The 27,273-nt window shown below is 52.0% G+C and overlaps 1 protein-coding gene, 1 long non-coding RNA gene and 1 pseudogene across 2 annotated transcripts; all 3 read left to right on the plus strand.

Annotated features, from left to right (window-relative positions):
* Window positions 1–702, plus strand: LOC147343346 (uncharacterized). The gene has a single exon (XM_086379843.1). The coding sequence runs from the start codon at window positions 1–3 to the stop codon at window positions 700–702; it is 702 nt and encodes a 233-aa protein (XP_086235969.1).
* A 478-nt stretch (window positions 703–1,180) lies between these two features.
* Window positions 1,181–3,319, plus strand: LOC147343347 (uncharacterized). The gene is made up of 2 exons (XR_015156053.1): window positions 1,181–1,272; window positions 1,982–3,319. It is a non-coding gene; the product is annotated as an uncharacterized LOC147343347 (long non-coding RNA).
* Window positions 3,320–22,175: 18,856 nt separating this feature from the next.
* Window positions 22,176–24,017, plus strand: LOC147343348 (uncharacterized; annotated as a pseudogene).
* Window positions 24,018–27,273: the final 3,256 nt, after the last annotated feature.

Consider the following 27,273-nt stretch of genomic DNA (forward strand, 5'->3'; position numbering starts at 1 on the left):
ATGGCTCTGGCTGATGAGGTTGCGACGGCGGGCTGTCGACTGTCTGTGTGTCTGTCCGTGTGCCTGCCTGTCGCTCGTCTGCTCTCGCAGGAAGGTTGTGTGCTTGTCCGGCGGCGTGGGGGAAAGGTGGGGGCCTCGGTAGGGCGAAGGGGCGGGGCTGAGGCGCTCGGGTGGACCGCGCCTCCGTGGCTCCCGGTGGGTTTGGGCACCGGGCAGGTGTCGGGCAGGATGGGCGCTCAGGGCCCTGGCTGGGCTGCGCCTAGGCCCACAGGAGGCTCAGAGGCCCGAGGGCTGCGGGGGTCGGGCGGCGGCGGGGCCGAAAGCCAGACACCTCCGGGCCGCATGGCCCTGGGCAGCGAACGGGATCGAGGGAGGCCCGGCTCGCCGAGCACGGCCGGGCCTGGAGAGGCCCGGGGTGGAGGGCGCCAAGACCTCCGCGCCCCTCAGCCCACCCCCCAGGCCCCGTGCGCACGCACGCCTGGCATGCCGCTGGGGGTCCCGGAAGCCCTCCGGGCTGCCGAACCTGGCCAGGCGTTTGCTGGCCGCGGGGTGGCAGTGTTCGGGGGCATGGCGGCATTGGCTGGCGGAGTCTGGTCGCGGGTCGTTCGGCTCAAGTACAGCGCGCACCCCCACGGTGAGGTGCGGCCTGCTGGCCCGACCGGCAGGTCAGAGCGAAAGGGAGGCACAGCGCAGGGCTCTTAGGGCGCCCGGCGGCAGCCGCCTCCTTCTACGGCCATATCACCCTGAACGCGCCTGATCTCCTCTGATCTCAAGGGCTCACATTTGTTGGTGGTCTTGTCATCTCCTACCTCTTTCTCGTAAAGCTGGCAGCTGAGGGAATGAGGTAAGTGTAAAATTGAATAACAATAGACTGTGTGGAATCTGTGAATGTGGAGCTCTGTGAATCCGTAGGTCTAAGGAGAGACTGGCAGCTGCCGACGTGGAGTATCTGTCCCCATGACCACGTTTACGTCATCAAATGTGCCATTGACCGCCCTCCCCCCACCCCGGGTGGCAGGGACCCCCACGTGGCAGCCCCCAGGCTCGCTCTCTCTGGCTCATCCACCCTCTAGAAGTTTCCCCAGACCCTCAGTAGGAGTGGGCACTGCTGCGGGTGTGCGTTGTGTGTCCTCGTGCCCCATGTGACGTTGCACGACTAACCGCACTCGGTGTTTGCACCCTTCCTCCCGCGCTCATGGGACCAGGCAGCGTGGCGGGAATGCAGGGGCTGGATTCTGCTACAGTCAGGACTTGCTCCTGATGTGCTTCCGGGTGAGTACAGGCCGGCCTGGTCCTGCGGGGGCACGGAGCCCACGCCCCAGGGAGTGGAGGGTCAGTGGGTCTCTGGAGGTTAGCCTGGGAGAACCCTCACACCAGAGAACGTGACCTTGGCGCCCCACTGCCGCTGGAGTGGTCAGAGCATGGCCAAGGCCCCTCGCATAGGGACGCATGGGTATCCCTCCCACAGCGCCAGTGCTGCCGGCCATGCCCTGTGTGCACGTTCTTGGAGGGAACAGGGCCCAGAGCGTCAGGGTTCACGAGGCTGCCCTGCCCTGGGCCTCTCCGTACGGAGGCCAGCGTTTCACACGGAGGTGCACCGGCATCTGGGGCTCGGCTGCTGCTAAGGGGCCACCCTCCCTTGCAGGCGCTGCTCTGGGTGGGCCTCTGGTGGGTCTGGCCCTGGGGCCCAGCCCTGCTCGAGCAACTCTGAGGGCAAGAGGCTGTCTGCTCTGTCCTGTTCACATCTCAGCTAGAAAGCTGGATTGGGCTTTTGAGTTTTTTTACCAGCAGCTTTTAGCTATATGTCAGAATAAAGTCAACCACAGAGTTCTCTCCTTGATCTGCTTGGCCCTCCATGTTTCTCTGAATTCTCAAAGCAGCTGAAGCCCCAAATGGGGTGGGGGTGGGGGTGTCAGGAGGGGCAGGGGCTGGGGCACCAGCTGCCAACCCAGGACTGACTTTTCTGTGTGTGTGTGTCCAGTTTACCTGCACGAATTCTCCAGATGTTTATACAGCATCCAGTATACAACAAAGACTACATTTTGAACTCGATGGAATCTTTACTCTGTTAATACTTGTTACATGGACCCGAAGATATTACAGGGTTTTTAATTAGTGAAAAATTCATGAATACCATAGAGAAAATATTTTAGAATTTAATGTTTCTGATATTTATGTAAACTTATGACTTCATTTATATAATTACTTCTTTTTTCTTGTATATTCAGGCTATGAATATCCTTTCAGATCAATTTCATGTTCTGATACCTGATTTCAGTCTTTCAAATGAATGTACTGTAGTGCTTGTCTGTATAAATCCTATGAACAAACACAGGGCTTTTGTAAATGATGCATTTATTGTAATTATTCTTGTTTAATTTTTCAATGTTAAACCATGAGAGAAGGGGTTTTCCTGCGATTGTAAAATCATCATGACACGGTGTGCTTTATTATCCTTCCAGAATGTAACTAAGCTCTCCAACAATCACTCTGAAATAAGAAAACTTAATTTCAACCAATTGTTGTTGGATGTTAACGACTGGCCTAAACTGTACTTTTTCTAGCAAGAAATGCTTTTTGTCCACAGCGTGAAGTGATTTAAAAGTACTGGGTGTTAAATGTGAGCTTCTAATGAAATTTGGGCTGAAAGGATGCCTAGAAGAAGACTGAAAATCTCTCCTGTAACACTGTCTCTGTGGACCTGGATCCCTCCTCTCCGGTGAGACTCTTTGGGGACCAATCTCGATGCCCTGCACCCACTGCAGAGCCATCGAGCTGGACAGTGAAGGTGCCACTTCCCAGACAGACAGGGTAGTGTAGCTCTGACAAAGGCCTTATTTTTACGGAAATCATCTTTTTACATGATTGTAAACATGTTTAAAGAATGGACCTAGGCGTACATTTTTAGATTGTGATGACATAGCCATTCTGGATTGTATAAGTAGCAAATGTAATTTTTACTTTTTCAGCAGCACATTAAAAAAGCCAGCAAGAGATGCATTCAGGTCACAGTGTGATATTTATTATGCAGCTGGTATCTTGGTAGACAGAGACAGCATGTTTCTTTACATGTGGGTTCTGCCTTTAATTTACTTGTACAATTCATTGTTATCATTCTATTTTCCTATTAATCTTTTGTGAACTTCCTGAATATGTGACAAAGTATGTACAGTCTACTTTTGAACTATTTTTATCATAGTATTATTTATTGCTTTCTTTCAATAAAGTACTGAAGCAAAATTTCCCAGGGCCAATAAAGAGTGCCGAGGGTAAGCTGTACTCTCACTGAGAACAGACCAGAGCTGGTAATGGGAGCCCATGTCATCACACGGACATTCTGTTAAGAGAAATGGACGGATGCAATGGAAAGGCCAGAAGGCGGAAGCATAGGTGTCCCTAGAGGACGACCGACAGTGTGTTCATGCCCTTGGCTCTGGAGACAAGAGGCTCCATCACTTCAGCATCTGCGGGGACAAGGCCCCTCTGCTGCTGAGGTGTGGGCAGCGGGCCGAGGGTGGGAACAAAGTGCAGGTGTCGAGGCTCGCCATCGGTCACAGTGTGGGGTGTCCGAGGGCAACCTTGACGGGGATCCAAATGATGCACCCTAGTCCAGCATCAGGTCCTCCCCCAGCATCAGACCCTAGTCCAGCATCAGACCCCAGTCCAGCGTCACGGCCCTAGGCCAGCATCAGGCCCTCCCCGACCCTCAAACCCTCCCCCCACCTCCAACCCTTCCCCAGTATCAGGCCTCCCACCTCCAGTATGAGGTGTGGCAGCCCTACTTGTCTGATACTCCTGAGCACACTCAGGCAGCCCCAGAGCAGCAGGACAATAGCTCTGGCAGGAGGTGCATCTTTAGGAATCACCTGCGGAGCAGCAGCAGCTGGGCTTTGTTTCAGGTCAAGGAGAGACAAAGAAAAGGCACTTGTGCAGGAGGCAGTGGAGGCTGTGGGCACGTTCCCCCAGCTCTGCTTCCTCCCCGTAGGGGCTTTGCTCTCCTGCTCTCTCACAGGCCCCAGGGTGGTGTCCTTCCAGATTCACGGTCTCCTTGATATCTCAAGCCCAAGTCCTGAGTTGTGTCCCAGTCCGGTGTGGCAGAGGGCTGGGAACACCCAAGCTCAAGGGCTGAAAGGATTCCAGGGGGACAGCCGGGCCCCAGCAAGTGGCAGGGTAGGGGATGAGGGTGGCCACCTACAAAGGGCCCCGGAGCAGCACTGGAAGGAGAGCAGTGATGCCTTAGCTCACTCGGGGATGCTGCCCGGCCTGGCACTCAGAGATGTTACTGCCAGCAGCTCTGGGGATACAGGAAGCCTGGTGAGTGACACCACGCCACCCAGGCCGTGTGGTGGGCACTGCTGACCATGTCCTCGGTTTTCATTCTGGTTCCAACTGTCCCTCCAAGGGCTGGAGGGCTCCTCTTCCGAATGGCACAGACACTTTCTTTCTGTGGGTGAACGCATCCCTTGTTTCTGTTGGCGCTGTTGTCGCTCATCGTGTGTTTTCCTCTTTACAACCTGTGCTTGCTGCTCTTCCAGTTTAACTTAGGAGCAGCCCTCATTTTCTGCATTTCTAGTTGTCAGCATTCACTGGGGCTTTCCAGGTGGCGCTAGGGGTAAAGATCCTGCCTGCCAATGCAAGAGATAATGAGAGATGTGGGTTCAATCCCTGGGTTGAGAAGATGCCCTGGAAGAGAGCATGGCAACCCACTCCAGTCTTCTTGCCTGAAGAATCCCATGGACAGAGGAGCTAGTGGGCTACAGTTCCTGGGGTCGCAGAGTCAGACACGACTGAAACAGGTTAGCACACACTCAGGTTTTAGTTCAGTCATTCAGTTGTGTCCGACTCTTGTCACTCCTTGGATTGCAGCACTCCAGGCTTTCCTGTCCTTCACTATCTCCTGGAGTTTGCTCCAACTCATGTCCATTGAATCATCATGCCATAGAGCCATCTCATTCCTGTTTCATCCACGAGAGGGGTGGCTGGGGCTCGGCAAAGTGTCTGGTCCCACTGGGTGGGTGTGAACCTGCCCTAACCGCTCCCTAACCACGTGACTGTCACTGTGTCCTCCTCTGTAAATCGGGAGGGGGCAGCACCTGCTTGGTAAGGGGCACACACGGCATCTGGTACATAATCAATGCACCATCCATCTCAGCATTGTATTTACTACTAATAGGGATAGCATTTAATAATCTGCTCCTTTTTCTCTCTTGTCACTTAACTGTGCTCCAGACCACATCTGCTTTACTTACCCCTGTAAATCCCACACCCAGCACAAACGAGACTCAACACATTTGTGGCTGAAGAGGCAGGAACATACGCTGTCCTCAAGGAGAGGAAGCTGAGTGATATGGGGGCCTGATGATAACCCTGTGTGATGAGGGGACCCCAGGAGGACCTGTGTGGCTGTGGGGTGGGGTGGGGGGCATGAGCAGAACCCCTGATGAGCTCCTGGGGATGGGGAAGGTGGCAGGAAGGAGGGCGGGCTGTTCCTTGTGGGGTGTCCACAGATTGTACCTCACCCCTCTCTGAGGAGCACTTAGGCCGTTTCCAAACACATGTCACTGTTAGGATGAAACAATCATCGCCCAGCTCCTACTCAATTTCGTAGAATATGTTTCTAGCACTGGAGTACAATCATCTGCTTTATTCATTCCATGCTCCGTTCATCCACCCAGCCAGCCAGCCATCTGTTCATCCATCCACCACTCACTAATCAATCCATCCATCCACTCTTAATTCATCCATCCATCCAACCATCCACTCATTAACTCAGCGGATCATCTCAGACCCATTGAGAAGACAGACACCTCCTCCACTCCTGCTCCCAGGAGGACCCCCAGCGTGATTGACAGGAGCCTCGTGGGGACGACAGGGGAGACACAGAAGGGAGATGCCTGCAGGCCCTCCTCCCTCTGAACAGTGAAGCACCCACCTGGTCCTAACGCCTCCTTGCTGGGGTGTTCAGGCCGGCCCTTTTCCTTCTTGCGAAACAAGCGGCTGATGGAGGACTTGATGCCCTTCTTCTTTGGGGCTTTGTGCAGCGAACCCTGGCTGCTGGTGCTGCTGCTGGGGTTATTCCCAGGGCTGTCCTGAGAGCCTGTGGAGCTTCGGGGAGAGAAAACGACCTTTAACTGTGCAAACACACACCCCTCCACAAGAGCTACTGACAGAAACGGGCACCCAGAAACACCCGTGCCTCAACCTCGCAGCTGACAGTTGGAGTCTCCTTCACCAACCACACTCCACACGAGCAATGCAGGCCCCCGGTGTCAGACAACCGCACCGGGAAGCTGAGATTCTCTGCCTCGAGCTCTCCCGAGAGGAGGGCTTGACTCCAGGCCAGCTGGTGCAGAGGGCGCTCTGACCCTCCCTTAGGGTCGCTGCTCGGCAGGTGACGGCGCTCCAGGAGAAGACGAGCTCCCCTGCTCTGGGTAGTTCCCCCCACCTCCCACAGGGTAACTGTCCCCGGCCGTGGCAGGAGAGCGACGGTCACCGTGCAGGGCTGCTGGTCAGGTGACCACACGTGCCCCCCATCGAGTGCTGCCTGGCTCAGGACGGGAGCTCAGCAAGTGGTGGTCTGAATGAGGACAGTGTCAGTCACAGGAGGGGACAGGGTCTCCTGAGAGGAGACCCCTGCAGAAAAGGGAGGGACCCTCAAGAGTGAACCCGAGAGGCACGGGGCCGTCACCGTCAGGAACGTGCCCTCTACCAAGAGCAGGAAGAAAGTTCCCACAGGAGTCAATCTGTAGAGATGGATGTTTTCTAAAATCACTGAGGTCACTGAGCTCTTCTTCCCCAGCACCTGAAGTTCACTACTAAACACAGGCACCGAACTCAGTGGTATTCCTTTAAAATCATCCTTACAACTCTTTCAAGACAAGAGGTGCAGGGCTCCTGAAACTGACGATGCACACACAGGTCACTTACTTGTGGGCGTCCCCGAGGTCCTCATGGGTGGCTGTGCGCAGCGCCCCCGTGCGCAGGCGGCCCAGCAGAAGGGACCGTGGCCAGGCGAGGGTCGAGGTTTCACATTTGATGGCAGTCTTGTCATCTCCTACCTCTTCCCGTATAGCTGGCAGCTGAGGGAGTGAGGTAAGTGTCAAATTGGCTAACAATAGACTGTTCTGAAAAAGGCAATCACACAGGCTTTACATTATAACCAGAAACTTATTTGAAGATCTATTAGCTATGCTTTCCCCCAAGTACAAAAAAACCCTTGTTATAGCTTAATGCCATCTTCAAGGACTGTCTTGTTCAAAAAAAGCGGGGCTATGGGGCAGCGAGAGCATCTGACTGAGTGCAGAGACCCCAGACGGGAGCCTCCCTGCAGCCGGCCTCGGCCCTCCCTGGAATCCAGCGACCAGATGGCCCTGCAGGGCAGGACAGCAGAGCGATGCTGGCACCCTGAATCCTGCAAGGCATGAACTGCCCTGATGAAAGGACTGTGCTCATCGCCAGATGCTGCTCAGAAGCACCACAGCTAGAGTACAAAACCTCTCAGCAAAGCCGTCCAGACCTTTCTGTTTGAAGGAGAAAAAGACACAGCTTGTGCCACGATCCAAGATCATTTGTAGTGATGATGCAGGTTACTGGAACCCATGACAACAAGAGAAACACAGAAAAGGTACCTAACCCCTCCACGCGAACACCATGTGCCTGGATCGTATGTCTCGGTAACATACAGACTGGGGACTACCCACTGAAGTACTTACACGCAGTTCGAGTGTCATTGGCTCACAGTGGTTTCCATAAGGCACCCCCAGGTCTTCACTAAGAGATGATCTTGTATCACCCTAGAGTGGTGGGAGGTTCAAAAGGGAGGAGATATATGGGTACCTATGGCTGATTCATGCTGAGGTTTGACAGAAAAGAAAATTCTGTAAAGCAATTATCTTTCAGTTAAAAAATAAACTAATTTAAAAAAAAAAAGAAGAAGAAGAAGAAGAAGAAGATGATCTCTCTTGCACTCCCAGCGTTTCCGCTGGTCCTGGGTGTGAGGAAAGGAAAGACAGTGGGGGAACAGATTAACCCTGCAGGGTCCAAACAGGTCTCACTGATACATTTTGGTGTGTGGTTAAACCAGGGGAGGTTTTAGGAAACATGCATGGCATGTATTGTTACAAACAATGAATGCGTTGTTTTGACCAACTAACCTGTGCCTTTTTGGTGGGATTCTGTAAAGAATACTGATCCCGTGCAGCCCCACAGGAGCTTGGTGACAACAAAGTAACTTAGTGCAAAATATAGCTGAACTCACTTAAGAGCAGCTGGATAAACTGGGCTCCCTCCCCTGAGCTCTAACAAGAACCCTCAGACAACAGAAGGCTACAAAGGCTAGAAATTATCCACATGGAACTGAACAGGGATCAATCTCAAATTCAAGTTAAAATAAGCATTTATAAAAATCAGAAAACAGCAACGAACAGAGCAGGGAAGTGACACACCTGGGTTGACTATGGACTCAGTGGAGACAAACACCTGCCTCAGAGTCAGGGCCCAGGCCAGCACCTTTCCCCGGGCCTCCTCGTGAGGAAGGCCTCTGGGTCTGCGCCTGGCTGCCCTCCCCCAGGATGGGAGCTGCCCCACTGGTGCAACATGTGGCTAGGAAGGGCAGTGCCGTGTCCTCGCTGAACAGGAGGGCAAAGCAGGCCACAGAGCAGGCGAGCAGCACACCCAGGTCACCAACCCCAGGGGGACGGCGCTGCTCTGCTGTGCTCAGCAGAAGGGCTCCCGTGCACTGAGCTGCCTGAACTGGAGCACAGCCACCCCAGTCCTGCGGGAAGGCCCAGGAGTGCTCGGTCAGCAGGCTGGGAGCAGGAGAGGGACAAGGAAGGCCAGCCCTTGGGGCACTGGACTCCAACAACAGGGGCTCATCCAAGTGACCCGAGGGGAGAGGCAGAGAGCTCCCTCCTGATGCTCCCTCCATCAGGGATGCCATGATGGACACGAGAGCCTCTGGAGGAAAGGTGGCTGGATGGCACCACGTTTAAGTGTCCAGGCTCTGATCAGACCAGTCTGCACCATGCTGCTGGGTGTGAGAGCCTGGGCAGGGTGCCCGGCCTCGCTAAGCCTCAGTGTCTATGTCTGCTGAATGGGGATAGCAGCAATCTAGATCTCACCTGGGGCTGAGGTGACAGACTCGGAAAGCACGTACCCGGCACACAGAGTCTCCTGCACACTGCTACCCACCATCATTAAATTGGCTTCCCGCAAATCTAACATCTATGGCTCTGATTCAGTCATTTCTTACATGAAAACACTAAGCGGAAATTCCATGGTGGTCCAGAGGTTAAGACTTGGCACTTTCACTGCCGGGACACTGGTCTGATCCCTGCTTGGGGAACTAAGATCCCATAAGCTGTGCAGCATGGCCAAAAACATAAGTATAGAAACTTTTAAAAGTAATAAATAATACTATGTCTATTATAAACAAGCATGAGATGATCAGAAGGCAAACAAGTGGGAGAAAGGCAAACTGTTACAACTGTCCCAACGAATGACGTATTTCCAACAGAACCATCACCACATTTTAAGTGGTGGGTGAGTTTCATTACTTCCATTAAAACATCAATTATTCACCAGGACATAACCACACAGTGTTCATTCACGTTAAACGATAAGGACTCTTCAATACTTCACAGAGAAACAAAGGCCTGCTAAATTAGTAAACAGTTTACCTTTCGACGCTGCTTCCTTAAATCACTAGGCTGATAGATGCATGCAAAGAAATGAAGAGAAACCAGATTCTTTGCGACTTTGAAGCTAAAATTTCAAGAATCCGTAGAGGCAAATACAGTAAAGCAAAAATGATGGCAAACATGTAAGTGACATGAAGATTTAGAGAACATGTGACTGGAAACAGAACATTTTTTTTGACCACAGAAGTTAAATAAGCTATTCGAGATTTACTAGAGAAACACTATAAATTATTACTCAAGAAGATACCATTCTATTACAACATCATGATTTATTAAAGCATAGCATTCTGTACAACAAAGGGCCTTAACAGGTGTCTATTCTCAGCCAAATTTCTCTATAAGTTCGTTTATCTTAATCAAAAACATGTTATACTTTAAATTAGTAATTTAACTGATGAGGAAGTTACCATAATATCTATTTTAACACTGAACAAATCTAACCACCTTTTGGACATTAATGTAAAATCCTGACACAGAATTTGATTTAAAACTTCTCACAATAAATTCATTAAAGCAAGTTCCCTGTGAAAATATGTAAGAATGAAAGCTAGCATAATAGCAGGTGCAGTCTTTACATTAACCATAGAAGATACTTTTTTAACGAGTCTAGTAGAGACATTAACTGTGCAAAAGCTGATGAGATTTACAGTCTTAAATACAAGCACCAACACAGAAAGGATATTGTGTCAGTTCAGTTCAGTTGCTCAGTCATGTCTGACTCTTTGTGACCCCATGAATCGCAGCATGCCAGGATCCCCTGTCCATCACCAACTCTTGGAGTTCACCCAAACTCATGTCCATTGAGTTGGTGATGCCATCCAGCCATCTCATCCTCTGTCCTCCCCTTCTCCTCCTTCCCCCAATTCCTCCCAGCATGAGTCTTTTCCAATGTGTCAACTCTTCACTTGAGGTGGCCAAAGTGCTGGAGTTTCAGCTTTAGCATCAGTCCTTCCAATGAACACCCAGGACTGATCTCCTTTAGAATGGACTGGTTGGACCTCCTTGCAGTCCAAGGGACTCACTCTCAAGAGTCTTCTCCAACACCACAGCTCAAAAGCATCAATTCTTTGATGCTCAGCTTTCTTCACAGTCCAACTTTCATATCCATACATGACAACTGGAAAAACCATAGCCTTGACTAGATGGACGTTTGTTGGCAAAGTAATGTCTCTGCTTTTGAATACGCTATCTATGTTGGTCATAACTTTGCTTCCAATGAGTAAGCGCCTTTTAATTTCATGGCTGCAGTCACCATCTGCAGTGATTTTGGAGCCCCCAAAAAATAAAGTCTGACACTGTTTCCCCATCTATTTCCTATGAAGTGATGGGACCAGATACCATGATCTTAGTTTTCTGAATGGTGAGCTTTAAGCCAACTTTTTCACTCTCCTCTTTCACTTTCATCAAGAGGCTTTCTAGTTCCTCTCACTTTCTGCCTTAAGGGTGATGTCATCTGCATATCTAAAAGTCCATTAATTCTACACTTAAGAGGATCATTTCTTCATGTAAGCACAATCTGATTTATGAATTACACATGATATGTAGTTTAGGATCCATCTACATATATTATGCTTATAACTGCGTGCTGCTGCTGCTAAGTCCCTTCAGTCGTGTCCGACTCTGTGCGACCCCATGGACTGCAGCCTACCAGGTTCCTCTGTCCATTCCATGGGATTTTCCAGGCAAGAGTACTGGAGTGGGTTGCCACTGCCTTCTCCTGTAACTGCACAGTGATACACCAATTCAACTTACTGCTATGGGGGAAAAACACCATTTAATGACACATGAAGACAAAGCACAAACCCGACTAAGGGGACACACGCTGTGGACCACAGAACGGCTATGACCAGAGCAAGTGAGGGGACGGGGGACGGGAGATGGATGGGTAAACTACAGCCTCAGGGGCTGGGGGGGATCTGGATTCATGATGACTAAGCAGACAACAGGATGAGAGAGGGAATCAAAACCAATGATGAAAGCAGACACACTGTCAGAGAACTCCAACAGCAAGGAAAACATACAGAACTGTTTTTTTCCAAATATTTGGAAAGAAATCAAGCATGAAACCACAGAGAAATCATCAAAGAATTTTAAATATCAACTAATTAGCCAAAGATGCCAATTATAAAAACAGTGTCAAAAGACCACAAAATGGACTGGTTACCACTTCACAGGCCGCTAAAATGATTCACGGTTAATTTAATTATAAGCTGACTAACAATGCAGCTAACATGAAATGGGTGGTAACAGAAAAAAGAGACAATACAAGTCCAGTTACAAAGCAGAATGTTGTACACGTGATTTCATGGGGTAAACAGCAATACACTCACAACACCTAAGCTAAACACACAAGAAAGCTGGAACATGTGCTTTAGAGCCGCACACTCTGTCACCAAAAGCCCTAGGTCGTCATCCCAGTTTTAGACTCAGAAAACTGAGGCAGCCCGACGTCTTCCCTGCGGCCCTGGGGCCCTGGGCTTTTAACCTGGTTTCACACGCAGAGCTGGACTGAGCACATGGCCAGGTCCATCAGCAAGCAGACCAGTGTAGATTCTTGGTTTTGTTCCCACCGCATGCCCTGCACCCTGCAGCCAGGCATCCCCAATGGAGAATGTGCTGTACGGCTTTCCCATGCCATGAGAGCTGCCTATGGCTACTTTCACGAAGCTGTCTGCTCCCTGAGAACAGAAACTTCCCTGCAGCTGCTGTGCCCAGCATAGGCCAGGCCCAACGTTACAGAGGCAGGCTCTGGCTAAGTTCATGATGACGTGCTAAGTAGTGGTCCAAATATCAAGACTAATTTGTTGCTGTGCCATTGTGGAATGATTAAAGACTAGGCGGTTTAAAAACTTTTAGACCTCTGAGCGTAGCAAATGTACCTGATTTTCTTCTGGGTATAAAGAGAAAAAACAAAAAACAAAAAAAAAACAGCGTGCTGGGGGAGGGATGCGGCAGGGAGGAGGCAGACACATACCAGAGTCATGATGCCCAGCTGGTCTCCCTCCTGTGCCAGGCTGTGCCGCCTCCTTCTGGGCTTGGGCAGGGGCGGGCAGGAGCCAGCATGTGAGGAAGTGGGAAGCAGGTTGAGGGAGCTCACTGATTTAAAACCACGGAGGCTGCCTAAGCTCCCCCTGTCCTCCCTGCTCTCAGTCTCCTCGGCCCACTGCTCCGTGTTCTCCTTCTCTTCTTCGATCAACCTAAAATAGAATAAAATACGTCACCTGCCTTTGTCAGCAGAGGAACCTATCTGGACAATAAATTTGGGCTGGCATTCTGTGTCATGATTAGCAAATTCCAGAAACAGTTGCTCAATGAACATCTCAGCCAAAAGGTTCTACGTTTCCTCTTTTGAATATTCTCAAACTTAGAATAACTTAGCGTTGAGTCTTACAAACTGGCCCTGATCATTCACGCTTGATTTCACTTATTTACTCTAACATTCTGAAGGGGCCCTGGTGGCCACTCTCTTTCCTGTGAAGAGATACCTCAAGTTGACAACCCTTACCTCCCCTGCTCTCAGGGCAGAGATGCACGTCAGTGCCTCAAGTCTTTTCCACTGGGAATCAGGAACTCTGTATAATCAAAACAGCAATTCACAAACAAGCTGCAGTTTCTAAACACAAGTCTCCAGACCAGATGAAGTGCTGAGTTGATTTTTTTTTTTTTTTTAAGGTTGTATATATACAGACGCATCACTTGATGAGGTTCTCCACCAGCTTTGTGTGAGTTCCTGGATTCATGTCAATGTGCTGCATTAACCTAGAATTCACAGTTTCTGCTCTTCTCCCCTAATGTGTGGTGGATGTTTTTATATAGCAGTTTAAATACACGATTATGCAAATAAAATGACTTTCAAATTAAAATACAAGATTCTTACAGGAAGTAAACTCTCCAGCTTCACTTCTACTCATACATCTGGAAAGTTTTTCACTGTTGATAACAAGTTGATGGACAGAATTGACCATTTACATCAAGTCAACTTGTCGCATAAGGAAAAATCACTTTTACCTGACAACTTGCTGTAAAAATAAAAATATTAATATATAACCGTTCCATACTTCCTGCAGGGATGCGGAAAGACCATCTTTCTGAGCTCATCTGTGCTCAAACACGGCCCACAAAGCTGTCTGTCTTGGCGTCAAATGGGCAGGCGACACCACCTGCATTTGCTGGTTGTCCCATTCACCCCCTGCCTTTCCCCCGGAGCATCCCGCTCGGCCAACAGGAACGGGCACCTCGGCCTGGGCTGACGTGATGAGAACAGTCTGAGCAGCAGCTCTGCCTGGTCCTGTGCAGGGTCACCGGCCTGCGGCCACTCTGAACATGGACTCGGGACACGGGCATAGCTGTGCGGGTGTGGCACCAGGCAGGCCTCGGGGCCCCCAGCCACCTGGCTGCACCCAGACCCAAGGCCCCCCGCTCACCACGAGGCAGGCCTTTGGATTCTATCCTGTTTTGAAAATTGTTATAACTGCCAAGACGGTGTCTAAAGAAAACTTCTTAAATATACTGATGAGATGAGAAAAACTCAAACACACGTCCTTGGACCACTGTCTTACAACAAGCCAATCTTCACACTGCATTAAGTTAAAAAGGAAAATGCAGATCTGAGTGGGAATTTGCCAAGCGCAAAACCCCAGCTTTCACCAGGTGGCTTTTCACCAGAACATGGGGGCCTCTGAGGGACACAGGAGGGTCCACGGGCCACAGGGGACACCGCCTCGGTACCTCACTCACCTTGTGGCTCAGAGCTGAGGGGGGACACCCCACAACGCCCCCCCCCCCGCCCCCACAGAGTGCTGACACCACACCACGGACAGAATGCCCTGGCTGACCGAGCTCTGTAATCAAGGGCCATCTCAAAACTGAAAATTCTTGAAGCAGACCTGAGGTCAGGTTTCTTACTATGGAACACTCAGACGTCCCTAGGAGAAGACAGCTCCTCAGAGAAACCGAGTTTCTGGGGAGCTGAGTTCAGGATCACTCACCGGATCTCTTCGTTGATGGCGTCCAGCTGCTCCTGCATCATCACGGTCAGAGTCTTGGCATCAGCCTGCCTGCCGGGCGACAGCTGAGTGGCCGAGCTGAAGAGGGTGACCCTGTCGCCCTCGTCGTCAGACACGCCCTCGTCACTCTCAAATGCCTGGGCCACGTCGGCCAGCATGCTGGCTTTCTGCGTGCGCTCCCAGTCCTGCTCCTTCGGGGTCTGCACCTGGGCATGAGAGGACCACGTCTCATCAGCGACATTCAGGGCAGCTCAAGTCTATCAGGAACTGAACCCAATTTTACATGGAAGCCCTGACTCTGGATAAATGGATCATGCTCATGAGACACTGCCATCTCTTAAGCGAACAGGACTCAAGAAACAGGCAGGGGGAGAATCCAGTTCCTAGATGGCCTGGTGACACTCAGGTCTCAGCGTGGACGGCAGGCAATCCTATGAGGTTATTCACAAGGGTGGGCTGATGGAGTCAGAGACAGAAACTGAAAATTACAAAAATACATCCATGCCTCCATCAGCCAGGCTGGAGGAAATTAAGAAAAAAGAACCCTTCAGCTCGGCAGCCGCTGGGTCCCTATCAGCGGTCATCACTGGTACCAGTTCACCAGAGTGTGCCGTCCTCGCAGGCTCCCAGTCCTCCGTTTCCCAGGCTGGTCTGAACACCCACAGAGAGGCGCAAGCAGGGGCAGCCAGGAGACGGGAGGGCCAGCCCCTCCGTGGCTCTCCTCTCGGGACACAGGCCCTCGGGCTGTTCTGGGGGATGGCTCCTCGCACTGCAAGGGTGGCTCTGTCATCAGAGACACATGGGATAGTGCCAGCGGGGCCCTGTGCCACCCTCCCGCTCTCACACCTCACACCCTTCTCTCGGAAAACGTCCCCCCTGCCACACTGTCACCCAGGTCCTGCCTTCTTTCCCAGACAGGACCTCAAAGGAACTGAGGGGCAGCCTCGAGGTACTGGCTTGCTGGCTCCCTGCCCCTGTGTCCAGTGCCCTAGCCTCCTGTCTTCATCACGACCCCGCCCCAGGGCTGGGCTACCCCATTCGCTGGCTCCGGGACCGCCTGCCATCATTCCTCCTCTGCTCCAGCGAACCAGCTGCCTATGGGTTCACCCCCATCAGCCCGGTCGGCATGTCCTCTCCCTTCTCTCGCCTTCCAATCACACAAGGGGAACCAGCAGATTCCTCCTCCAGGGCTCCCTGCAGCGCCCACTGCGGGTCTCTGAAAGCTCCTTGGGAGTGGCCTCTATGGTCCCCCTCCCCGCCAGGTCTCCACTTCTCTGCCAGCAGGCGGTGAGCCCCGCCCTGCAGGGCAATTCCCCAGGGGCTCGAGGAACCCGAGTTACCAAGCCCCTTCCTTTCCTTGCCCTCCCCCACGCCACCCCCTGCCCCCAGCATGTTTCTCCCTGGGCTCCACGCCTTGCCCTCCCTGCGGTTATTCCTCAGTCCCTTGCGCCCCTTCTCAACCTTGGAATGCAGGATGCCCCACAGCCCTACCCTTGCACCCCATCTCTCTCCACCGGCACCCGCCTGGTGACTTTACTGTGCTCGTGCCTTTAAATGCCATCTGTATGCCCACGACCCGAAGTCCACCCTGACCTGAATAAGTTTTCTCCCGGATGCAGGCCGGAACACTCAGCTGTTCTCCTGACACGTCCCCGGGACACCCAATGGGCTCGTCCACCTCAACAGGGCTGAGGCCCGGCTTAGCTCCCCGCCCCAGCCGCCCTCCTCACCTCAGGAAACAGCCTCTGGCCTCGAGCTGCTCAGGCCTGAGCCCAGGCTCCTCCCTGATGTGGCCTACTCTCTCCCTTGTCCCCGCTGGTTGACATGACCCTTTTTCTATCTCCGAGTGGCTACTTCTCTTCCTGCCTCTGGGTCTCTGGTTCAAGGTCACCCTCCTGGTGTCACCTCACTGGCCACCCTGTTTACACACGATCATCCCCTCCTCCTTGGACAACTCAGGCACTCTGGTCTCCTTTCCCTGCTCATTACTGTTCAACAGGCTGCGCGGGTTTAAAAAGGGGTCCACAAATTCTTCCATCCTCCTCCCTTCAAGAGGCAGAAGGGGCAACTCAGCCCCGGAGCGAGGCAGGACTTCGCAGCTCACTCTCGCAAACAGAAGTGAAGGTGTGCGGCCTTGAGACCAGGGCGTGAAAGGCCCCGGGCTAAACCCCGCACTCTCGCTCTCAGAGGGTGTTCCGAGGAGCGCCAGGCCATGGGAAAGCCACACGGCAGGGACCTCGGCCTGTCCCCAGCAGCCAGGTGAGTCTGAAAGCCTGCCATCCAGCCCTGGGGGGCCTTCCCTTGCCCTCAGGAGGCCCTGAACCAGGCCTGCCTGCTAGAATGCACAGGCACTGGAGACTGTGAGCTGCTCCCTGGGAAGTCATTAAGCTTTGCAATGATTCGTTACGTAGCAGTGGATAAAGGACACACACGGTTTTTAATTCACTGCTGGAGTCCTACTTCTGACCATGTCTGGCCCAAACTAACTGCTCACTGAATGTGGAAGCTCAAAACACAGACATGTATGAACAAATACATGGCATGAATGAGGTGAAAAGATAAAGGCACTTAAACTCCCAATGAGAATTCTTCTCACTATAAGCTGATGGATATGTGTATCCATTTACTCGTAGGACGATTTCGAAACTGTGCTAATTAGTACCATGCTGGGCCTCACAGTAGGCCACAAATAATCAAAATTGGTTAAGGAAAAAAAGCATGCCTTCAAAGTAAACTCTTAGCCAGAAAAAGGAAAATGGGGAGACGTAAAGCAATCTATCAGCGCTTTGTTCCAAACCCACCTCAGGACCACAGTGTGAGGGGGCAGGTGCCTCACAAGGTGCCCACCAGGGATGGGAAGGGGGCGGCGGGGTCCTTGCCTCAGATGGCTCATCGTGCAGCGCTGCCAGCCGGCCTTTCTGGGGGCACCGCAGCACCGCCCCGTTGCCCAAGGAGTCTGCCGGCCGGTCCGCCACAGGGAACCTGAGGTCCGGGGCGCTGCCCAAGTGGGGTCGGCTGAAACACACGGGGAAGAAGAGTGCTGTTAGAAGAAAAGAGAGCTCACTCTGTCAGACGAGCCAAAGCCTGTCCATTTGGAAGATCGGCAATTTCACAGCAACAGGGCCCCCGGGAGGGCACTGCCCTCCTGGCTCCAATAGCAACAGGCCGCCCGCTGCTCTGCAGACACTCAGGGCTCATCCCCAGCAGCTGGAAAACTCCCGTATGTGGGGAAGGCAGTGCTGCCGCGAGGGTGTGGAGCTGACTAGGACAGGATCGGCTGTCTGGGGTTGGGGCGTCCAGGGTCCCCCTGGAGCCCGCTCTCAAGTTCCAGGGCAGGGCGTGCACCTGCTTTGCTTTCCCCTTGGCACCCCACCTCCCCTTTGGCCCACGCCTGCTCTGACCTCCCTTTCCCACGGGAAGTCTGTGGATCACAATCACCGGTCTGCCTGGAACACTGTCTGCACGGCTCTCAGTGCTTTTAAAGGCGCCTCAGACAACCCGCAGCAGAAAAGCCTCGGACCCACAGCTCGGAGCTGAGCACCATTGGTGTCTCCCATTAAAGCAGAGGTGAGCGTGTCACCAGAGTCTGGGCTGAACAAGCCCCAGCACAGATGCTCAGGCCCTGAGCACTAAGGCCTGGGCCTGCAGGTGCCAGGAGCTCACTCAGCAGGGGCCTGCTGGGAGGCAGGGCAGCTCCGCCTTGACTGTGAGCCGCCTGTACTGCAGGAACGCCCGGGCTCTGCTCAGTCTTGTCTCTGGGACGAGGGTGGTGCCTTCATGTGCAGAAGTCCCTAAACCCAGGAGACAGGGCCTTCCTCCGAGGACAGGACACCCCATACGTCTGCAGAGTGGCCAGGGCCAACCACCAGCTCAGCCTGCTCGGGGTCACACGCTGCTCTGCTCGACGGTTTTGTGAACACTGTGCTGCACAGGAGATGGAAGTCTGGAATCTCCAGGAGCCACACCTGTCTTCCCTCCCATCTCCCCTCCCTCCTGACAGAACTTTTCCCTTCTCTGCTCCACTTCCACCCAAGTGCCTGGGGCTAGAGCACACTTGGGAACTGAGTGGGGGGTACGACACAGTCCCGCTGTGGACTGGGGACCCTCGAGGGTCCTCTGAGGGCCACAGAGGCCTCCGGGTTGGGTCAATCCCCAACCATCACCTCCCAGTCCCCTCGCGGGGTGCAACCTCCATCTCTCTCCCCCTCTTCACCCGAAGCTCTTTCCTCCGGGAGAATGTCTCAGAGACAAGGTGACCAATTCCTCTGGGAGGTCCCACCAAATACGCCGTGCCTGCCCTGCCTGTGAGCCAGTTTTCAGTCCCCACTCCCTCCCTCCTGAGGCAGCACAGTGCCCCCCACCCAGCCCACACTGCCCACAAGCCCCACTCTGAGGCCCCACCTGTGCTGCTAAGTCACTGCTGTGACCCCTCCAGAGCTGCCTCCTGGAGACACCCCTCCCTCGCACCAGCCGCTGTGGCCCACTGTCTTCAGAGCACAGCGGCTCCTCCTGCCCCGCGGCTGCTTCCTCTTCTCGTCTCTCACTCTCACTGACACACACGGGACTGGTGACCAGGCCCCAGGCTTCTCCATCTGAAGCCCCCAATTGTGTCAGGCCTCGGTTCCTGGCACCAGGTCCCTCCTCGTTACCCAAAAACCCCCAAGAGGAGGAGGCCGTGTCCACCTCCTCTTCCTCCACTGTCTACGCAGTCCTCCTCACACTCACCTCGTCCACCCTGGGAGCAGGGGTTCCCCACCTCTGACAGCCCCAGCCCCTCACCCTGGAGGAGCTCTGCCACCAAGTCCGGCCACGTCCCCTCCTGCTCTGTAGGGCACGTGCTCTCCTTGAACTCCACCCACCATGGTTTCAGACACAGGACCAGTTTCTGGCTCTGCCTTTGTCTCAAATGACATCTCCTTTTCTCTAGAAGAAAGCTGGGTGGGGGCTCTGGACTGCGAGGATCCCCTAAGCACTCAAACACAGAAATATGCGTATGGGCTCCAAACTGTCTCCTAAGTCAGGATTCAAGCAGTAGTCCATTTCCTACAGATGAATGAATGTCACCAGTAAGCATTTAATAACCTTTGCTAAAGTTTATCTCTCACTTGTGACCATTTTCCGTGAAGAAGACAAAGAAACATTTAAATACTTAATAAGAATTACCGCCCCTATAACAACGAGGAAGAAAAAATCAGGATGCTCAGTAATCTGCTCTCCTCATTCACAAGCCAGGTGATTCCTCCCACCGCAGTCAAAAGACTACAGGTCATTAACCTTCTGCAACTCTTGAGAAACGTCAGCGTCACAGTCTGTCAGGCCCCTCAGATGAATACGCCCAAATACCAACTGGTCGGCCCCCTACTTCCAAACCTCTGCCTGTGGTTTTGAGTGTTGTCAATCCTGTGACGACCACTCCGTGGTACCAAGTTTGACCCTAAGGAACGATGCTTGTCTCTTCCCTCTCGCTGGCCACGAAGCTACAGGCTCCTTGAGGTGCGACCATGAGCAACACCCAGTCATACTGTCCACACACCAGACAGGCCCACAGACCAGACTGTCACACTCGACAGCGCTGAGGGGAGCTGCCCGGGGGAGCAGCCTACCTGTGGTGGAAGGGAGCCCCTCGCAGTCTCGTCTGGTCCACTTCGGCTCTCAGGGTTTCCAGGTTTAGAATCAGCTGGTCCTACGAAACAGTAAATGACACAGCCTGCACCGCTTGCTTTCTGGATGTAAAGTGACTTGCACCAAAATGTGCAGAACAGGTTACATCAGTAGGTATCAACTCCCAACATTGTAATTCTGAGAAAATGTTCTCTAAGAGTCCCTAGCAAATAGAAACACTCAGAACAATATTAACCCTTATAAACCATAATGAGGAGGAAGTTCCATCTCAGGTGTAGAAAAGGTTTCTCTGGAGGAAACATGGCAAGCCATTAACAACGATGAAGTCTGTAGAGAGAAGCTAGACTTCAGGCGGGGGTTTCGGGTCAGGGGGACACGACTCACTCTATTGCCCTCCCTCCTCTCACTGCTTTAAACTGTCTCCATGGAGCTCACCTGCATTCCTCACATTCATTCCTCTACAGCCCACTTCACTTGCTCATGGGGTAAAACAAGTCAAACGGGCCAAGTTTGTGAGTCACTCAACTCAACCTGGAAGCTCTGTGCTGTCGGCCACAGCAGTCACTCGCCTCGTGCAGCCCCTGAGCACGTGAGACAGGCTGGTGCAAAGCCCGATGTGGAAATCACACAGAGGATTTCAAGACTCATGGTGAAAGAAGGACGTCGAGTAGCCCGTTGGTTTTTAGGAAATTTTAGATTGTGTAGGTGGCTCGTATTATCTTTCTGACGCACAGCACAGTCCACGTGAATGGCTCACGCTTTGTCTGAGCTTTTGGGTGATGCCTGAAAGGACTACTCAGAATTCTGAACCACACACAACAGCCACACACTCTAAATCCATCTATAATGCAAACACATTCAGTGTTCAAAACCAGAAGTGCTATACGTGTTATAGCAGTGGATTAGCCATAAGGAAAATGGAACTCGACTTCTGCTAAGCATCTGCTCAAACTCATGTCCACTGAGTTGGTGATGCCGTCCAACCATCTCATCCTCTGTCATCCACTCTCTTCCTGACTTCAATCTTTCCCAGCATCAGGGTCTTTTCCAATATGAAAATTCATATTAAAAAACTGGAAATAATTACCTCAAGCAATTTTTAAATGCAATAACAAAGTTGCCAAGTCTGTGTTTTGTAAGATGAGCATCAATTTCAAGGTTTAAAAAGCTGTTTTAGGACCTACTGTATTAAAAAAAAAAATGGAGAGAAGACAAAAGAATGATCTATTTGAGATTGGCTCTGTATGAGAAATTGCTGAGACTAATTGACGGGACGGGTCATGGGTATTTATTATACTACTCCATCCACTTTTGTGCATGTTTGCAATTCTCCATCGTAATACATTTAAAAAGTTTATTTTCTGTTAAAGCAGAGTCTTCTCCAGCAACACAATTCGAAAGCATCAATTCTTCAGTGCTCAGCCTTCTTTATGGTCCAACTCTCACACCCATACGTTACTACCGGAAAAACCATAGTTTTGAGTATATGGTTTGTCATATATGGTTTGTCGGCAAAGTGATGTCTCTACTTTTCAATATGCTGTCTATGTTTGTCATAGCTTTCCAAGGAGCAAGCATTTTTTAATCTCATGGCTGCAGTCACCGTCTGCAGTGATTTTTGAGCCCAAGGAAACAAAATCTGTCACAGCTTCCACAATAAGGCATCGGCATTCAAAGATTTTTAAAGCAAAACAAAAGTTGACTTTGAATTGGCTTAGTCTAGTCATAAACAGCATCCCGATCTCAACAGCCTCTGAGCAGCAGTTATGAAAGTAAGAAGTGCACCCCTGATCGGGAGATATTGAGCTCTCTGCCTAAGCGGGGAGGGCGCCTCACTGCGGGTCTCACGATGGGAGTCAGAACCACTGCCCCCTGGAAGTCCGCCTGTGAGGCTCTGCAGTCCAGGCCCAAGAACACAGGTATGGTGGGGACAGTACTGACACGTGAGGCTGGACCCGGGATCCCCACTCCATTTCCTGGATGGTCTGTATTGCCGTGTGGCCAACCTTTCCAGGAAACCTCTCTCAGGACTCGGTGATGTGAGCCTCCACCATCACCCTTTCCTGACGTGCCTTCTGTTGCAGCGCAACTGCGGTTCTCCTGTCTAGAGGCAGCCATCCTACACACACACCGTGTCTGGACCAGCGGTTTGGCATGTGGGACTCCAGCGCCACGTCCGAGGCAAGCAGGCTCCACACCTGGGTGCCATGCCTTCAGTTTCATGGGCCCCAGGCTGGCACCCCTAGGTTTGTCTGAGGGGCAGTTGGGAGGTCCACCTGTATCCCAAGCAGCTCCCCGGACTGGCTGGTCAGAGCAACAAGCAGCCTCTTTGAATGTGGGGAAGCCCTGGCTCCTACCCACTGCCTATGGGCGACCACCTCTGGCCCTGCTCCCAAGGAGGTGGGTGCCCGGATCAGCAGATGGGGCCACACAGGCACACACTCGATGCCAGAGACGGGACTGGTGGAGAAAGGCAGTGCTGGCCCCTGCCCAAGCCATGTCTCCTGCCCAGACGCCGCCTCCCTGTCAGCACAGGCACCCGCTGCAGCTCCTTGTTCTTTGCCTCCAGTTGGGCCTCCATCTGGCACAGCCTATCCTCGATGCTGCTGTGTCTCTCTCTCCTGCCTGTCGGCCAAGAACAGCGTCAGCTCCGCTCACAACAACCCTGTCCTGACAGCACGCGGGCTGTGATCGCAGGGGCGGCAAGCGGGCCATGCTCTGTGCGAACCACGGGCCCTGGGTTCGCCGGGGGCATGCCCGCATGCCTGCTCACACAGCCTGCGCGGCTTCGTGTGTGACACATGGCTCACGGAGGATGCTGGTGACCAGCTCGTGAGAGGAGACGTGCTCCCCGTGCCCCAGGCCCCACACCCACGGCCGCTGCACTCCCTCCTCTGACTGCCTGTGGCGAGCCCGCGTGGGCAGCACACAGCGGCAAACCCGAGGCACACGTTCTACCTTCCTAAGCTGGGAAGGAAGTTCGAACCGTTTAGCCTCCTGAGTGGTAGAGCTTCCGGAAGACAAAAGGTCGGACTACAAGGCCGACTGGGGATGGACAGCAGAGATGCCAGGGGAGAGGAGAAACCAAGCCTGGAGAGGAAGATCACAGGCAGAAGGGTGCCCCCTGGCGGCTGTTAGTGACCCTGCTCTGGGAGGGTCTGTGAGCACCGGACACCGGCGGCCTCCTGCGACGTGATGGCCCCTCGGGCACTCACTGAGCTCCTGGCAAGGCTTCCGACAGCCACGTCAGCACAGACCCGGCCCGACTCTCTATGTTCAGCCAGTGCCCACTGGCAGCGCAGGGCAACACCTTTCCCGTCAGAAGGACAGGGTGGCTGGCTGGCTGGCAATGGGGTCGGTGCCCCCAGCAGCGCCACATCCCAAGGACATGGCCTCTCACCCACGGGCTTCTGGGGACGGCGAGTGGGGAGTGGGGCCTCGGGTCTGCACGTGCCCTGCTGGGACTTCTTTAACAAGTGTATGGATAACAACTTAAAACTGTGTTCATTACAGAGCTATTTTGGCCATCTCTTAAACGAGAATGGGATTTTTCTAGGTCTCTATCCTGCTAGGCTTTGAGTGGCTGACTGAACTCTGAGCAGCAGTGACTCGGAGCTGAAGCGTCCTAGGCGCACACACAACTTGGGACAAAACTGGAGGGAAATTAACGTAGGGATGATGCAGAAGTGGGGCGTGCCTGACACTCAGGGAGCGCTCCCATCTCAGACGGGCAGCACGACCCCCATGTCTGCGCTCCTGTGTGGACTGAGCAGCACGGGCAGGGGCGCGGTGGGAGAGCAGGGGAACAGGCCCTCCCTGTGCCCGCCCCCCAGGGACCCAGAGCAGCACCTTGGAGAGCGAGGCCACCCTCTGCGCCTGCTCCACCTCCACCTCGGGCAGCGTCTCTGCCCTCCGCAGTCTCTGCTGCAGCTTCTCTACCAGCTCCAGGCGCTCCTGCAACTGGCGGTTCTTATCCTCTGTCTACAAAGGGAGAGCAGAGGATCAACACAGGCCGAGAGGTGTAGCCACTGTCGCTTTAAGTAAGCTGAGACAAAACCTAAATGCACGTGTCTAGTGGATTCATTCTGTTTCGGAAGCTCCCTCAGGATAAATTTTCTCTCAGTGTTCCTGGGCTTGGTCTCAGTGAGCAGAATGCCTCCTGCCAGAGTATTTGCTTTTCCTAAACATTCCCCAAGGACATCTTAAAAAAAGAAAAAAAAGTTCTTCTATATTAAAGAAGATCTGTAGAATCTTATTCATTCTTATCGACAAGTTACGGGAAGAAGGGTTCACTACAGACCCTTCTTAAAATATCACCAGAATCATCATTTAGAGGGAACCCTACCGACCCCAGATGGCTACGGGCGTGTAAGCCAAAATATGGCTTTCATCTCCTCTGAAATACAGACCTGATAAGAGCATGCCTGGTGAAATGCCAGTCAACTAGTATTTGTAAATGCACGATTATTCTTTTAACAGATCTTCTTACACTGAAAAACTTTCAATGTAGAACATTTAGACAGATTCTTTTTTAAAAAACAAAAAAAAATTAAACTATCTATAAGCTCAGGTTCCTGAGAGGTTAGCATTTGTTTCTAAGCAGCTTTCTTACTTTTTCTGTGTGCGTATTCCTCTATGTACGTACACAAACAATATGCTATGCTTTAAAACCCGCAGAAAACAATAGCATATGGTACATAGTATTTTCTGATCTGCCTTTTACAGCCATTATTTTGTATATCGTGATGCTTTTAATTAGCATTCCCCATCATACTTTTCAATGGCTTTCTAGTATTTTATTTTTGGGGTGGGGACAATGATACACTTTGGCACACACCAGACTGACTCACTTTGTTTTGGAGAAGCCAGATTTGGTTTTCCTGGTTAAGTCCTGATTATCTGAGACCACTCGGGAACAGGAGCGAGTAAGGCTCACCACACCACAGGAAGTACAAACCCTAATCAGACCGGAGCTCTAACCCTGCCTTTTGTCACAGTGACCCCAGTTCCCAACAGGCAGCCAGCTGCCGTGAAGTTCCCTGCTGCTCTCTACTCTTTCGGTAACAACTCTAACAAGCCAACAGATTCACCTTCAAGTAAAACAAAAGAGTCAGGAATGGAATTCCACAAAATGGTTAAACCAAGTCCCGAATAATTCAAACCTGTAAGTTGCAGTCACCCGCAATTTTTTAAAAATGTATTTCCTTCCAGTACAGCTGATTTACCATGATGTACATCCACACTTTTGAACACAGTATTTTAGGGTCATAAGAACTTTACACTGGGACTTGATTTCCAATGTGGGAGTCACATGAAAAGATCTTTACCTTCCTTCCTCAGTAATTCACTACTATAAAAGTCAGACACGGTTCATAAAAGCCATTACCTGTCGATGCCTAGAATCCTTATTTGCAACTTCATTTTCAAGTTTATTACTGATGTCGTCCTAAGTTTCAAATCAAACATAAAGTTAACATCCTCAGAATAAAAGTCCTAGACACGGCAGTTTTCTCGGACGTGAGCAAAAATGCGCCTATCCCAAAGGTCACGTTTGCCACGATTGGCACCCATCTGTCTTAACGTTCTGTCCAGCCACTTGGTTTACCAAGCTTCTTTTCTACATAATAAACCCAAACAGCAAACGAAAAGTATACTAAACTACCCTGTTATTGCAAGAATTCCAGGAGGGAAGGTATCTGGCATGAAGTCAGGACCTCTGTCGGCTACACCATACAGGCGGGCTTGACCCAGAACAGGGAGGGACCTTCAACAGATCCAACGGGGAGCTCTGAGGCTCGTTTCCTCGACTGAAAGTTGGAAAAGTCTCATGCAATTTCCTCAGAATTAAAGTAGAATATTAACGAGTGGAAACAGAAGTCAAATTGTACACAACTGGGAGCAGCCTTCTCAAGCCTAGTTCTTCAAAAGCAGAGTTACACCACATGGATGAAACGCTCAAACCAGGACCAGAACTTGCTGCTGGTGCAACTCCTGTCCGCCACTTCAAAATCCACTTCAGGTCCCTCCCTGGTCACTAAGTAACCAATGTGAGAGCAAAGTCCTAACTTTAAAAGTGAAAGGTCTTGAAAACGCATTTTCTAGAATTCTATACGTATTAAACTGTGCCACCTAATCTCCTGTTGCCAAAGAGTAGTGTGAATAGCTTATGCAAACCTGTGCAAATATTTCTGTTTTGAGTTCTCACACAGAATTACTCACACCAAGCTACTAAACAAGTACACCTGCTGTACCACATGTTGGAGGGGTTCTCTCTGAGACGGTCTCACGGGGGAGGGGTGGGCCGGGTGGGTGCTGTCTGTCTGTGCACAGAGGAGAGGCGAGGCTCACAGGAAGAGGCCTGAGTCCCCAGCACTCTCTGTTTTCACAGTGACCGCTAGGGAGTTTCTCATAAATCAGGACACCCGCAGACATGACCGCCAGAGACATCACGATTCCACATGGTTACACAGCTCGGGCCTGAGGATCTGAGGGTGAGCAAACACCACTCGACTTGTCTGACCGCCGGTATCACTGTCACACATCCCTTCAAGGAGCGGAACCTCAGAAAACTCGAGAAGATGGCCAGGCAAGCTGCCTCAGCAGAGCCCACACAGCATGTTCCCATCTCTCCGAGAGAACAGGCTCCACAGGTGTCACCAGACTCGCCTGAGTGAATCAGAAGCAAATTTCAGCATCATCAGGAACACATTCGACAGGCAGTTGCGGGGGGCGGGGGGCGGGGATGAACCGGGAGACTCGGGTTGACATATATACAGCACTGATACTACACATAAAGTCAACGAGTGAGGACCTAGTGTACAGCACAGGGAAGTCCGCTCAGTGCTCTGTGGTGAAGCAAATGGGCAGGAAATCTAAAAGAGAGACAGATACGTAAATAGATAGATAGATAGATAGATGACTGATTCACTTTGCTGTACAGCAGAAAT

Source organism: Bos grunniens, chromosome 27, assembly GCF_055505025.1.
Source record: "Bos grunniens cultivar Pamir isolate PY7600 chromosome 27, Bosgru_T2T1.0, whole genome shotgun sequence".
Lineage (NCBI taxonomy): Eukaryota > Metazoa > Chordata > Mammalia > Artiodactyla > Bovidae > Bos > Bos grunniens.

Excerpts from the sequence above, each read along its gene's own strand:
- LOC147343346 (XM_086379843.1), top strand. The coding sequence starts at position 1 with ATGGCTCTGGCTGATGAGGTTGCGACGGCGGGCTGTCGACTGTCTGTG.